Genomic DNA, 14,370 nt, shown 5'->3' on the forward strand with positions numbered 1-14,370 from the left:
TTGACTAGTTGGGTCTCAAGGCAAGTGAGTCACATGTGATCCTAATTGACATGAATAGGCTACAACTGCCCTATTCCTACTCTATAATGGAATGAACTCAATGCCCAGCACTGATGCCTTCACCCTGTTGCCTCAGCATCTTCTGCGCATGATACAGTAGTTTCCAAAAGAGAGAAACTGTCCGACTTTTCCAGTTGTGGCTTTTGGGTAAATAAATTCTGATATGCTGCACTTTCAGGAGAGGCAGCTATTTCTTTGCTCATCTCCTATTCCTGTATTACCCAGTGCAATCTGGCAAACTGTACTGTACAGGGAGGCATTGGGGTGGATTGTGGACAGCTTTAATGTCTAGTGTGAAAAGAGGATGAGGACCTTTGGCAGAGCCTACATTTGCACCCTGACAAGTCTAATCTTAGCTTTAGTTTCAGGAGTCACTTCTCCGTTAGCCTCTGTCTTCATCAACAAGACAACTTATTCATCTTGTCTGGTCCATTAAAGTTTCAATTGAACATTAATGCCCCTAAACATCAGTTTTAATCCAAAGACCACAGATTGTTCATTGTACCTGTTATAAGACCCATGTTGGCCGTGTTGCTGTGTGGTTTATTTTTTTTTTAAAAAGACTAAAATTGAAAAAACAAAAACCTGTAGCACACCTTTAAGTCTCAAATTTGCTGGTTCAGTAAAATGAAGAATTAGAATTTGAATACATAATTTAGACGAGGAATACAAGTAGGAAGAATGTGACTTTGCCTCCCCAGTTATCGCAAACCAAAATTGGTGTCCGTTGCAAAAAAGAAGTGGCCTTTCCATCAGATATAAACGCATGAAAATAGTGGATTATGGGTTGCAAGGAAATATTCAGCCACCAGAGTTTTATTTTTTAAATTTAACAGTCCTTTTTTTCTCAGCACTGTCACATAGCAGACAAGCAAGTTAAGTCAAAAACTCAGCGCTGTGTTTCTGGCAAGCTAAGCTTCTTGTCATCCGCAGATGTTGACTAGCAAAGGAGACCAGCTTGACAACTAAAGTAGTGCATGTAGTTTTAACGCTCGAAGCGTAAAACAAAGCGATATAAATTGCCAAGACAAGCATTTTCCTCAAACACCACCGTTCTGAATACGTTTTCACAGGCTCTGACCATTCCATTTAAACATACTTATAACGCTGTCCCACTGGCAGAGAGACATTACCTTGTCTTGTCACACAGCTTCAGTTGACAGGCTACCTATTATATTAAATAACACTGAACGCAGTTTACATCAGATGGGTGAATTGTGTGTCAGATGCATGTTCTGTGCGCGGATCACGGATGGTTGACGTGAACAGATGTTAGAGATGTTACGGTACTACTGTTTGTAAATCACATGTGAGACGTTGAGAACAGACCAATCTGTGTTTACTGTAGATTCCCTGCTCACATTCACCATTTGTTGCCTCATTGCATTTTATGTGTATGTTGCATGTACAGGCAGTGAGGTGAGCAACACATAGCTCAGTCATATAACAATGCTGTTCTTAGGAACTGAATGAACCAGTTGTTAGGAACATAGCACTGTGTGCATCCCTGGAACTACTATACATTTTGAAGGTGCTCTGACTTTGGAACTGTTGTGTGTGTTCATTCCCATGACAGACACAGGTCAAATCAAGAGGGCTGTTTAAAAATCACATGGATATGTAAATATGGCAAATGTAAGAAATGTGTCACTCTGTAGATAGGAAAGTCTCACTGAAGTGTTTTCAGTCCTTTTTTTGAAAACTGATCTATGACAAGTGTTTGGCATGAACGAGCTAAAAAAAGCACATTTGGTTGACCGGTGAACTGAATAGATCCTTTTGTGACTACATAAAGTGAACATGAGCAATATTCACAAACAGGGTGAACGTGAGGGGCAAAAGCTGTTTTCACTTAACCTGCTTCCCTGCATTATGGTGAGCCGTGCTTATCTCTCTTCATACCTCTCTACTGTGGTTAAGTCTGTCAGTGAGGGATGCGTTCAGTGACCGTACAGAACATAGGTCAGTTGCGTTTTTTTCAATCACAGAGGCTGCAACTCAGCATCAATGGCCGCTGCCAATGATTCAGGGATCTTGCAGAAATAATTTCTACAGTGTGTCATCAGAGAAATGACCATGTTGTAGTTATTTTTGGGAGTAATAAGGGAAAATCATTGTTGAAAATATGACTTTATAAGTTAGCCTTCAAATTTCAACTCTGTCTGAAGTTAACAAAATCCACCTACCAGCTGCCTTAAGGATAAAAACTTAAAAAAAAAAAAAACACCCAACTTTTATACATCTGAATGTGTTTGGAGGTCTTGAGGACTAATACTCATAAGTCTTTTTTGGTTCCAGAGGAAGCGAAGAGAAGTATGATTAATGGCCTCAAGTGATGTTGCTGATTCAGCATTGGTTGGGCATTAATATTACTAGCGTTAAACTAGAATGTAATGTGTGTGTGTGTGTGTGTGTGTGTGTGTGTGTGTGCGTGCATGTGTGTATGGAGTTAGAAACAGGTGACCTAACTCGTCCATTCCTCATCTCCTCTTAAGGGCTGGCAACTCCACGCTGCCACAAAGATTGTGTGCAATCCACTATGTAGCCACCTTATTTTCGAAGAGTGTTGCGAAGAATTACTGTCTGTGTTGGTATTAGTCCTTTTTTGTGAGTCCGACATTGTTAATACACAGCCATACAGTGCAAAGAAACTATTGCTAACTATTACTCTTTGAACCCTTGTATCATGTTTGTTAATTCAGAAGAAGTCACTTTTTAAAATAAATGTGCCAATTTTGGAGCTTTAGATGCGTTAAGACCAGCTAGATGTTTTCTCGCATGTCCTGTCCTTATCCTAGGATAAGACAACAATCTCCTAATTGTTACTGTTTATCATCTGACAGTTGGTAGTAAAGCAAAGGAGACTTACAAGCCGACACTAGCAACAACTGGACCAGGGGCGATTCAATATGTAGCCAGGAAGGACGGGGAGTTGAACGACTGACCCTGTGGGGTCTGTGCTACCAACTCAGCTGCCCCCCCCCCCCCCCCCCAAAAAAAGCAGCATCAATAAATAAATAAATGAAAACTAATTAACAAAACATTAAGACAAATTGGCTTCTCCAAATCATGCAATCTACCCCCGTCCCAATCAGTCTCAGAGCTGTGTAGAGACTCATGTAGTGTGTTAATGTATAATTCACAATAATCTTTTTCTAAGTTGAGCTTTCAACTTCACTAACTATGCACAATATTGTGCAAGTGTTTTGATGAGAATTCAGGGTGTCCTTACATATCTTCCTTCCTCCTAGAGGTGTCACAGGATAGACGCACTCTTTTTTTTGGTTAAGTTTCATGTGTTTTTTTTTCTCAAATCAACTTTTCCAGAGAGCTTGTTTCTGTCGTCTTCTTATGATGCTTACCGCCACTCACATCACTAACTTTGCACACCATCTTTCTGCTGTGTTTTACTGTCATCCCTTGTGTCTGCTGGGTGGCGGTGGAGTGTGGAGATTGCAGGGTTGAGGATAGAGGGATGAAGTGGCATTCAACCAACAGTTAGCGCCACATAAAGCCTTTATCACACCTAAACGGCTCTGTCTCCCAAAGCCAGAGTGAGATAAGCGCTGCCTGTTCATCTGTAATGATGTGGAAGCCAGAACCAACTGAACTGAGTTGAGAAGGAGAGGTTAACTCTGACACAGTGTGGACAGCTAAAAAGTGTTCAGAGCCAGTGGGCTTGTGCTCGTTCACTCCACAGAGTAATGTGTAAACATGCCTTTACGTATTTTGTGTTCTCTGTGGGTTAAAGTAATTACAAGACAAGTGTTTTACACTTCAAAGTACTGTAATACTGTGGACCCACAAGCCACATTACATCACAGCCTCTGACAAAGTTTCTCTTTGGACTGTACATTTTTGCAGCTAAATCAAAAGTTTTTTTGTCACTATCACTGTACCATAAGCCTCTATTCTCAAGCAATAATTGCAAAACCCAAGTTCCCAGTGTTTTTCTGGCTGGAGATTTTAGAGTTCATATTCAACTTCCTAATATTTTCAATCAGTATTTCCAATTTTTTTGGCAGCATTTGCATGCAATACTCAAATTATTTGAAGCATAACTTCGACCTTCTTTTCAGTTTTTGCTCTGATGCTATTTGCTGTGACAATGATGCCTGTGATGATGTGATCACAAGTTTACAACTCTAAATAGAGCCAAGTGTTTGCACCTGAAATGCAGGCATCACACAAGCTGCTTTTTCAGATATACATTGTTATTTCCATATTCAAGCGAGGACATGCCATGTGACAAAAGTGTGACCAAAGGTTGAATGTAGAAAAACTTTACACACAATTTGGATACAAGACATTTCTTCTAGGCCGGGGGTTGTTATAGTTCAGAACCGGTGATAAAATTCAGCCTAATGTCCCTGAAATTGTAAATCAACATTGGTAACACACACAGTCAGTTACTCTCTCACAAAAGAAAAGAAACAATAAATAAATAGAAGAAAAATACATCTGTAGTTGTTTTAGGCAGCAAAAACCTAACTCACTAAACATAAAAGATAAACAGACAAATTAAAAAAGTGGAATCAACTGAGTGGTCCAGACTCACACTATTGATGAAAACAGAAGAAAGCAATAACAGAGCCAACTTTCAAGTGGTTTTATTCTTTTATATACAACATTTCTGCTGCAATACATTGGCGAACATCTTAATTTAGCACTTTCGCTAGTAACATTCCCTACTTGCCAAAAAAGAAATAGAAATCACGAATTCTACTGCAGTAGGTATACACTGTTGGCCATAAAATTGAAATAAAATTGTTTTTTTTACCTCTTCTCATTGAAATTGTTGTAAGAATGTGATTTATTCTTGATGGACAAAGTGGATATCTTCTCAAAACAATCAATCAATTAAATCACAATTAAGCTTTGCAAAAAAAAAGCGAATTTGTCTGAAAAGTGAATTATTGGGCAACAATGTATAATGAGGTGTCTTAATCAGCTGACATTACATAAGAGTTGGTGTTTGCTGTGCTAAACAGAATAGCAAAGTTAAGCCTTGAGGTATTATAAATGTGTTGTAAAGGAGGCATTTGAAGTAATGTGTCATTATTGCTTAACGTTTGAGCAGAGCAGAAGCATCATCTTAGTTTAAATTATTGTGCTTTCTTGTGCCTTTTCAAACACACCGATGGGGCTTAAAGAGCGCAACTTTCATTTCCACACGTACTGACTCAAACCTGCAACCTCTCTGTGTTTTCCAGGTGTAACTGTTTCACCAGCTGCAGCTCTGGATCCGTCAGCAATTCCAAAGAGGAAGGCGGATGAGACCCCCAAATCTACATGAGAATGCTACCTACTCCTCACCATGTCATCCTAAGGAAACTGCTAACCTGTCCCCTTCCACACATCCTCTTTTTGCCTTTGTTATACCCTATAACCCACTGAGTTTGTGATCCCTGTCCACACCCAGCTCCTACTGATATGACTGAGAGAGCCTTTGCTTTGGAAATGTTGTTTTCTTCTTTGAGTGCTGCCAGCCACCAAGGCTATGGTGGGAAGCGTCATTATACTTCTCAGCAGGTTCCTAACCACTGTTTTGTGTGGCTCTTAGGACTAGTGCTACACCTTTCCCTCTCCTCTTGTCAACGGGTTGACCCAAAATACCCCATAGTATCTACAAGCTATGGGAAGGTTCGTGGTGTCAGGAAGGAGCTTAACAATGAGATTTTGGGCCCAGTCGAACAGTTTTTAGGTGTCCCATATGCAACCTCACCTATCGGCGAGCGTCGTTTTCAGCCTCCTGAAGCTCCAGGGTCTTGGCAAGAGATTCGCAATGCCACCCATTTTGCACCTGTGTGTCCCCAGAATGTGCATGGGGTTTTACCTGAGATCATGCTGCCAGTGTGGTTCACAGACAACCTGGATGCTGCGGCGACCTACGTTCAGAACCAGAGTGAGGACTGCCTTTACCTCAACATCTATGTACCCACTGAAGATGGTGAGTGAGTCAAAACTCTCATACTTCCTTCATAAAGTGGAAATTATTATAATTATTATTATTTCTTTGCAGTCAATAAAATATAAAAAAGGATGTAAAGAAGCTGCTCGGATTGGAGCAGTGGAATTTATTAATAAACACATACACCGAACAGTGGCAAAAAAAAAACATAAACTAAGGAAAGTGAACAAATCAAACACTACTAAAACATGCAGCCTCACAGCTAGCTGATGTCTGTTCTAGCTCTCTGTTCAATGGCATTTTACCTTCTCAATCTCACCTAACTGGAACCTGTCACCTGTTCAGGTAGGCACAAGGTGAGCTAAGCAATAACAGAACACAAACAATAGGGAAAGATATATCAGTTACTACAACGTGGGAGCGGCTTTAGCTCAGTTGGTAACCACAAGCTGAGTGGTTCGATCCCCGGCCCCGGCTATATGTCGAAGTGTCCCTGGGCAAGACACTGAACCCCTAACAGCCCCTTCCCCTCCCCAGCTGTGCAGTGCTGGTCAAAGCCCAGTAGAAATTGGGGAGGGTTGCGTCAGGAAGGGCATCCGGCGTAAAAACTGTGCCAAATCAACATGCGGACAATGATCCACTGTGACGACCCTGAACTCACGGGATGAGCCGAAAGGACAAAAAAAAAAAAAAAAATATCAGTTACTACAACATCAACATGTGAGTATGTGTGCTCATATACCCATACGTGAAAGAGACTTAAGTTTCACCTCTATGTAATTTTGACTAGCATTTATTTGGACAGATTTGACTGTAATCAGTGCAAACATGTACATATGTACACAAGAACTGTGTTAATGAGAGAAACAAGTCCAATAACCGTTGTAGAAACACAACCCCTCTCTACAATGTCATATCATATCCTTCATGAATATTCAGAAACCTAATAATAAAAATACATTTTAGAATCATTTGGATTTAAAGACAGCATGCTAGTAAACATGCTGGTAGATTTCTAGCCGGTTTCACGTGACCCTCACCTTGTTAGTCATAGAGGTCCATTTGAGAATATATGCAAAAGGCATAGTTTACTTTTAACCCTAGTAACAAGTAAGTTTGGCTAACCTTTGACCCAAAGGACAAACATTTAAATTGTTACTTGTCATATTCAGAACTGAAACAGCAGTGAACCAAAAATAGCCAAGGTTGTACTTGCCGTGTGACCATTTGCATTGAAATGAAAAGAATCATAATAAGCATAATAAACTGCATCGTCCCAAATTAAGGTGGGTGTACAGTGTGGGGAAGTATCAAACTTTGAATCACAACAACAGCCAAAAATTGTTTGGAGAAAATTTATTGAGCGTCAAATCATCCAGGGATACACAAAGTACGCAAAGAAGTGTGTGAACAATGACGCTCATGACGCTGCCTTTGTCTGAACATGCACACTCTTAAACACCAACTATATCTAAGGTGTAAGATTATTCAAGCAAACATGTGTTACTGCATCTGTGCATGAATGAAGCCTCATTTCAGGATTAGCTGAGAATATTGTACAGCATTGCAATTTGACACTAAACCTAAAACAATAACCTACTTGGCAAGACTATATTAGCTTTTTATATTATTTGATTTATTAATAAATTGTCTATAACCCCACAAAGCATGAAAGTAGATTCAGCGCTAGTGTGAAAAAAAGTGAGTCAAAAAGGTCCAAAAATGTAAATGGTCCAAATGGACAAATAATATTCTTTTAATTTTCTTTTATGTTTTATTTTTATTTCTTTTATGTAATCTTCTAGCTGGGTCTTTTCTCACTTATTGATCAGCAGATTGTACTTGTACTTGGTTTGGTGGAAGTTTTTTTTTTTCCTTTTCACGTTCAGAGCAGATGTAACAAGCCAACACAGTTTCCCTATGGGTTAAATAAAGTGTTTTTAATCTTGCATCTCAATGCTGTAAACAAGGACGACAAGGAACAAACAGGGATTGTCAAGTATGTTCTTAAATTATGACCATACATGGGGAGAATTAGAGCTCAGTATGTATGCTATAGAGTATAATAATGTCACATAGTCAGAGAGAGGATGATATAGAGCCTTCTGTTTTATTCCCAGGAGGAGAGGGGTGCAAATGAGTTGGACAGATTTTATACACAGCCCTGTCTGCTTGTCAGAGTATGTCATTTATTGTAATGGGTCACTGCTTACACAAGGCTGATGCTTTCCCCAAGGATATGTTTTTGCTTTATGTGTGAAAGAGACATAGAGACTGAGGAGGAGTGAAGTGCCCCTGAAATCAAACACACACACCATTTTTCAAATGGAACTATTGTCACGGTCCTTGAGAATGTTTGCATGGTTGTACAAATGCAGTTATGTCAAAGGCAGCACCTTTAAAATTAACCAAAAAAAGAAAACAATTTACTGTACTTGTTTATTGAAGATGCAGTATGTAACATTTTTCTCATATTTTTTTTATTTTTTTACTATGAATACGCTCCAGATTTCATCATAATGTTGAATGGTGCAGTCAAGTGCTTCTGCGATCCAGACTCATTAACCATCACTCAGAAATATTCACTTCTAAAAGATTTTAAGTGAGGCTTGCCTTTCTAACAAATCAGAGAATTAATCGACTTGATTAGTGTATTTTGGAGCATTCCCCTTCTCCATCCCTAACCCTGCCAGCGTAAGCCTGAGGATTTACTTGGTTTTAACCAATCTGTGCTCCCAAAGGGTGGATTGTTGTGGTGTTCCCCCGAACCCTTCCCCTTCGTACCCAGCCGGTTGACATCATTGATTATTAGTGGAATGCCTCAGCCGTCAAATGGCTTGCCCTGAAATTTGCTATCACCATTCATGATTCCCAGATTAGGAATCATTTTTCTCTAGCAGCACAAATATATGACACGACCAGATGAACATTATACACTAATACAGACATTTATGTCCCTCTCAGGATGAATTGTAATTTGGTGGTCTCTGCATATTGACAGGTCTAGAAGTTTGTTACAAGTAAAATGGTCATCCATCTGTAAAGGCTGGATGTTTGTGCTGTTTGGTTTATTTTAAGATCAAGCAGTTCCACCCACTTATGGCAGATGTAGGTGGGCCAAAATTCATGGTATAAATACAACCTGAATCATGAGGTTTTGGTGCCAGAAGTGGTTTTGACACATTAATCTCCAGAGTACACCATTAGGTATTATCTTCCCATTGTAGCTTAAGTCATCCCCCTGCTATCTGCTGTATCTGTTTCAGACCTAAAATTACACTCACTCAACATATTCTCTCTGTTATTCTTTGGACAAAAGAAAAATCGCAGCTCCCTGTTCCTTCTGCATCTGTTCAGCCCTCTTGCTCGCCCCTCTTTAAAAACCATCAGCTCTCTCCTCTCTCTTCCATCTTTATGCAGATGGCAACCGAAAGGGTCACTGTTCTGAATGCCAATGAGCTCGGTGCCCTTTCCCACCAGGCCACAATGTAACATGTTACTCTTTTAGTATCAGGAGTATTATTTACTCAAATGAAAATGTACATACTTTTTTAGAATAATGTAAATAAACGCAAACATTGATTGTGGACGGAACAGTGAGTTTTTCATTTTCCATTTAGCTATGTCTCGCTCTCTGACTCCTCAAGTGTTTTCCCCTAACTCTACTGTGTGGCCAGGCTGCTATAGGCAAGAGCACTGTCTCACTGCATTCCTATTTCCTCAAGATACTGCTCGGCCAATGGCCTAAGATACTTCATTTTTATTGCCGCTAGAGCAGCCATTTACTCTGCTCTTTATTAAAAACCATATTTCAGGAGGCAGGACAGTGGAGGCAAGGATGGAGCTAGAGGCTGGGGGCACAATAGAAGAGATGAAGAGCAGAAGGAGAGGGCTGAATCTGCTGGAAGCTGCTGTCCGGATGCAGAGGAGCTGAAGCTGTGTCTGACACCTTGTCAAGCAGACTGGCCACCACAGACATGACATACTGCAGCTTCATCCCGTTTACTGCACTGAGTAAATGCAGAGGGACGGGAGACAGCTTGCGCTCTGACCACTAGCTCACTGAACCAAACAAAAACGCTGTTGACTGAGAGATGGAGTTGCATTAGGTCAAATAGTACTGGGACAACCCTAGCTAAGCGCTCCTGCACAGGCCAGTGCATTTCACTGACCAGTGGCCCATTACATCATGTGACAGTCAGCTTACTGGCAGGCTTTTCTAGTCTCGAAAATAGGAAATATGTACTTTACACTGAAATGCGTTTGTAGTTGGCAGCATTATTTCAAAATTGAGGGACTTGTTAAAAGACAATACTTTTGACTACTTGTCTTGAGCATTTATTTAAAATCTTGTCAGAGGTGAACACATTCATGCTCTATGAACCAAAGTGGCTTTGGTGACCATCTGACCTTTCCTGTGGCACACCAACAGGTCAAAGTGTGGACTTATTCAGTGAGCTGTGCCATCTACCCGACTGACCCAGACATTTTCACAGATTTTGGTGATACCCTGAGTTGTCATTTAGTTATTTGATTTTAGAATACCAACATACTAAACACCGACATTGTACTGGTATTTGAGCCTTATGACAATATTAGCGTCCTGGTAATAAGCTCATTGAATCCGTGTCCCCAAGCACAGCCCCACATAGGCGCTAGCATGGCTGCAACTTTTCACTGGCTTTCAGATGCAATGCGACTTGCGCTGTGCTGGCTGCTTGGTTCAGCACACCAGCACACATTTGCGCTGTGAAAGCCAAACCTCTTTACCTCAATATTTCAATTAAGACATTTTAATGGGTCTGTAAAGCTGGTGAGGGAGAACAAAGCTATGCTGTTTACATATTCTGCCTACCCACAAAAAAATATTTGTCAAAACACACCTGACATCCCCACTTGAATGGAAATCTGATTATGATACAACATCGCTGCCAAGGTCTCGAGTTCTTTTCCTATAACTCAGGAAATTCAGACACAGCCATTCCTCAGTTTTGACTTTTGATGTCTCTACTGGCCCCACAGCTATTTGTTACAGTGTTCGGCAATCAAAGTTCAACTAAATTCCACTTTGACCTCTCTGAATGGGCAAGGTCACCAATGGGCATGTTGTGCTTCATGTGCAGTTTGCTCAGGGCAATGAAAAAGGCGTGGTGGACTGTAAGTGTGTAATGTGTTCGATCCACAGATGCTCCGATGCCTCTGTGATCACAGCAGTTTTTCTGTCGGACTGACAGTAGAAATTTCGTGGACAAAAACAGTTTTCAGTCATTGCAGATACCAGTAAAATGCTTGTTTGCGGTAATTAAACGGGGGTCCTTGGAGATGATGCTTCACTAAAACACATGGGCAGGTCTAGAGGTAACGCACATCTCTTGTCATAATCTGTGTGACCCAGTACATAAATACAAAGAAATTCTATCACAATATGCAATGTAGGGGAATAAAAAAGTACCTGCTTTCTGTGTGAAAGTCTCATAGTCTGTTGATGTGTCACTGTTTGAACAGAGCTTATCCTCCTATATAGGTTAGATCTTGTATAAGCATTAAAAAAACAAATGGAATTAGAGTAGTCTCCATGAAGTGGCAAGGTGTGGTTTGAAAGTGGTGCTAAGTATTGGGGAAGTGCTGACAAGATGGAGGCCTAATGTAGCTTTCTATCCATTAGCGGCCTGCCTACCTGTCTGCTCTGTAGCCCAGGACCAAATACTGTATCATCTCCCTCTATGACAGGAAGTGCTCTCTGGATCTGGCGCCTGCATAGTGGTACTCGGAGGATGCAGCAAATCCATTCAGCATTGATCCTTTTCCATTTAGACAGAAGATAAACATTTTACATCAGGAAACCATATTCGTATAGAGGGCTGCGTAAAAATGCAGCATTATAATTGTGGAGTGCAGTGATGCTCTGAGTTTCTTTCATCAGTAGGAAACAGGCATGTCAGCAGCACAGTGGCAGAATGAAACACCCCTTGGCAACCCAATGTAGAGTATTCTGTATTAGGAGGGACTGCAACGCCTCCCCAAAGGCGAGCAGGGAATGTGCTGCTGGGTGAGTCGAGGAGGGCAGCAACAGATGATAAGGACACTGTTAACATGCTTTGTGTGGATGTTTAATGTGTGTAGGGCTGTGTGTGTGTTTAATGACTCTCTTGAACACATGTAGACACTCACTTAGAATGACACAAAACAAAGCAGTAATTGTGGGCTGATGGAAAGCTCCGCGGACAGAAACCAAGAAAAAACAAATTAATGGGATCCTTATCAGTTAAGACTTACAGGGGCTGACATGCCAGGGCATTGGTTGGTCACTGTGATAAAGGCTTGTTATTGGCTCTGCCCTATGGAGCTTTTAACTGGCGTTTCCATTGATGCCTAATGTGCAGGTTCCTCTTTGACCTTGGTGAGGGGGAATCCTGTCCCATGCCTCTGCAGGCAGTGTAAATATCAATAACAACTCCCTCTTTGCTAATTTAGTAGAAAAACTTTTCAGGTTTTGTGCCAGCATTTTTCTATTATCAATGGGCACGGGTGGTCTCATGTATTCAGGGTGAGCATCTATGGCTGCCTGTGCATGTGTCTTCAGCGGTACGTGTTGCCTAACGTTTGCCGTAGACGGCAACACTGTCCTGAGGTGAAGCAGGGTGAAAAACATCTTAGGTGTTCATTTCCCAGCAAGAGTGATGGCTTGATTCTGCTCATTGATGTCTTTTTTCTTTTTTTCAAAGCAGCAGTGTGTCATGGGTGATGGGGAGAATAAGTGAGGATAAGGGTCCATTTGTAAGATAGCCAGTGACTAGACCCTAAGCAGTTGAAACAGATGAGTTTGAGCGTCACCTTTTCCATTTTTGTGTAGTCACACAAAAGACCCCAACATCTTACAATTTGCTTATTCTCTCTCTTGTTTTTCTACAATTGCAGTCCTTTTGAATTTTGTCTTTTGTCTTCCCTCCCCCCCCCCTTTTTTCTGAACTTCAGGTCCGCTCACAAAAAAACACGATGAGTCTACAATGAACAGACCAAGGGATGAAGGTATTTTAATTGCATGTTTTTTTCCTATCGGCTCCAATTTTCCAACTCCACAGGGAATGCTGTGTGTGTATCCGTGTTAATGGTTGCCTTAGACTCATCACTCTATTTGTGCATTGCATTGATCTTTGTTAACAGCTTTTATTACTGCGTAAATCTGCCATTCCTTCACACAGACAATGCTTTTAGCTAAAAATACATGAAGTAGAGTACATGCAAAGTATTTATTCTTCATTGCACAGGCAGCTAATTTACTATCCTTACTCTGTTGTCATGTGGTAGATTAACCTCATGCTGATATTCTGACTATCCTGTATGATCAATGGGTTAAACTGCATCTTTCACCTGTACTTTTATTCTTGTACTAAAGTCCTTAAGAAATAGCCTAATAAAGTATTATCCCCATAAAGTTATTGGGCTTTGTCCATTATAGGAGTGAAAAGTGGTGGATTTCCACACATGTCTGCTATTAGTATATGTTTTTTTACGTTCACTACTGTCACATGGAGATGCTCTGTCTACTATTAACTGATGCAGCTAAAATCTACCCAGACACCATGTGCATCTGTTTCTGTACACATGCTCAGACCTACTCTGTATCACAGAGCATTATGCATGCGTGGAGTGCATTTGTCTTCATCCGTGTACGTGTCTGCATTTGTGCAAAGGCTTGTGCAAAATCTACACCTCTTATTCTGCGCTCTAATTTGTTTTTTTGTTGTTGTTTTGTTTTGTTTTGTTTTTTTTGTTCTTTGGACTTTGTGCTATTTAGGTACTGAATTCTATCACTTGCATCCCTAATTGCTATGGTTTCAATAGAGACAGATGTAGCTAATCCAATTGTGTGGTGTCTTAACAGTGAAAACAGACGGAAGGATTCACACAGGATTGCCAATGAGAGGAGCAGAATGATAGAATAGAGATGAAAGAAAAAGGAAAAGCTGAGCACTGCGAGAGCACATGGGAGGGCAACGGGGGGAAAGAAAGGAAAAAAGAAGTCATAATGAAGACAAGTGCATGATGAAATGACATTTATTGAGCTTTGAAAGTGAGAGAGATGTAGAGAAACAGACAGTAAGAGGGTGGATGAGTAGGAGACTGGTAGAGCTTGACATTTATGCAGACATCTGATGGAGCTTGACAGGATCAGGAGTGCTGGGGTAGGGCTGACTTCCTCTCTCTTAATTGCTCACATTTTGATTGGACGCAGGTTTCCAAAGACTGCAAAAGGAAAAATGTAGTTTTTAGCATCGTGTTTTTGCCGGAAGCTACATTGCTTGGGTGTGGGCGTAAGTCCCAAATATATTCAAATGCTGACTCAGGCTAAATCATTTATGCCCAAATCAGTCGAGGTTTCCATAAAGACCGTGAAT

At 40.7% G+C, this 14,370-nt stretch overlaps 1 protein-coding gene across 5 annotated transcripts in view; it reads left to right on the top strand.

Annotated features, from left to right (window-relative positions):
• nlgn2b (neuroligin 2b) overlaps nt 1-14,370 on the top strand; it is a 61,914-nt gene that overhangs the window by 22,018 nt on the left and 25,526 nt on the right. For 4 of the 5 annotated variants that reach the window (XM_067494659.1, XM_067494660.1, XM_067494656.1 and 1 more), the window contains exons 2-3: nt 5,274-6,010; nt 12,947-13,000. In XM_067494659.1, coding sequence (XP_067350760.1) covers nt 5,494-6,010; nt 12,947-13,000 — 571 coding nt within the window. In that variant the 5' untranslated portion in view covers nt 5,274-5,493. Of the gene's footprint in view, nt 1-5,273; nt 6,015-12,946; nt 13,001-14,370 lie in introns of those variants that run through there. The other variant, XM_067494661.1, reaches the window with a different exon arrangement.

This window comes from Channa argus, chromosome 24 (genome assembly GCF_033026475.1).
Source record: "Channa argus isolate prfri chromosome 24, Channa argus male v1.0, whole genome shotgun sequence".
NCBI lineage: Eukaryota > Metazoa > Chordata > Actinopteri > Anabantiformes > Channidae > Channa > Channa argus.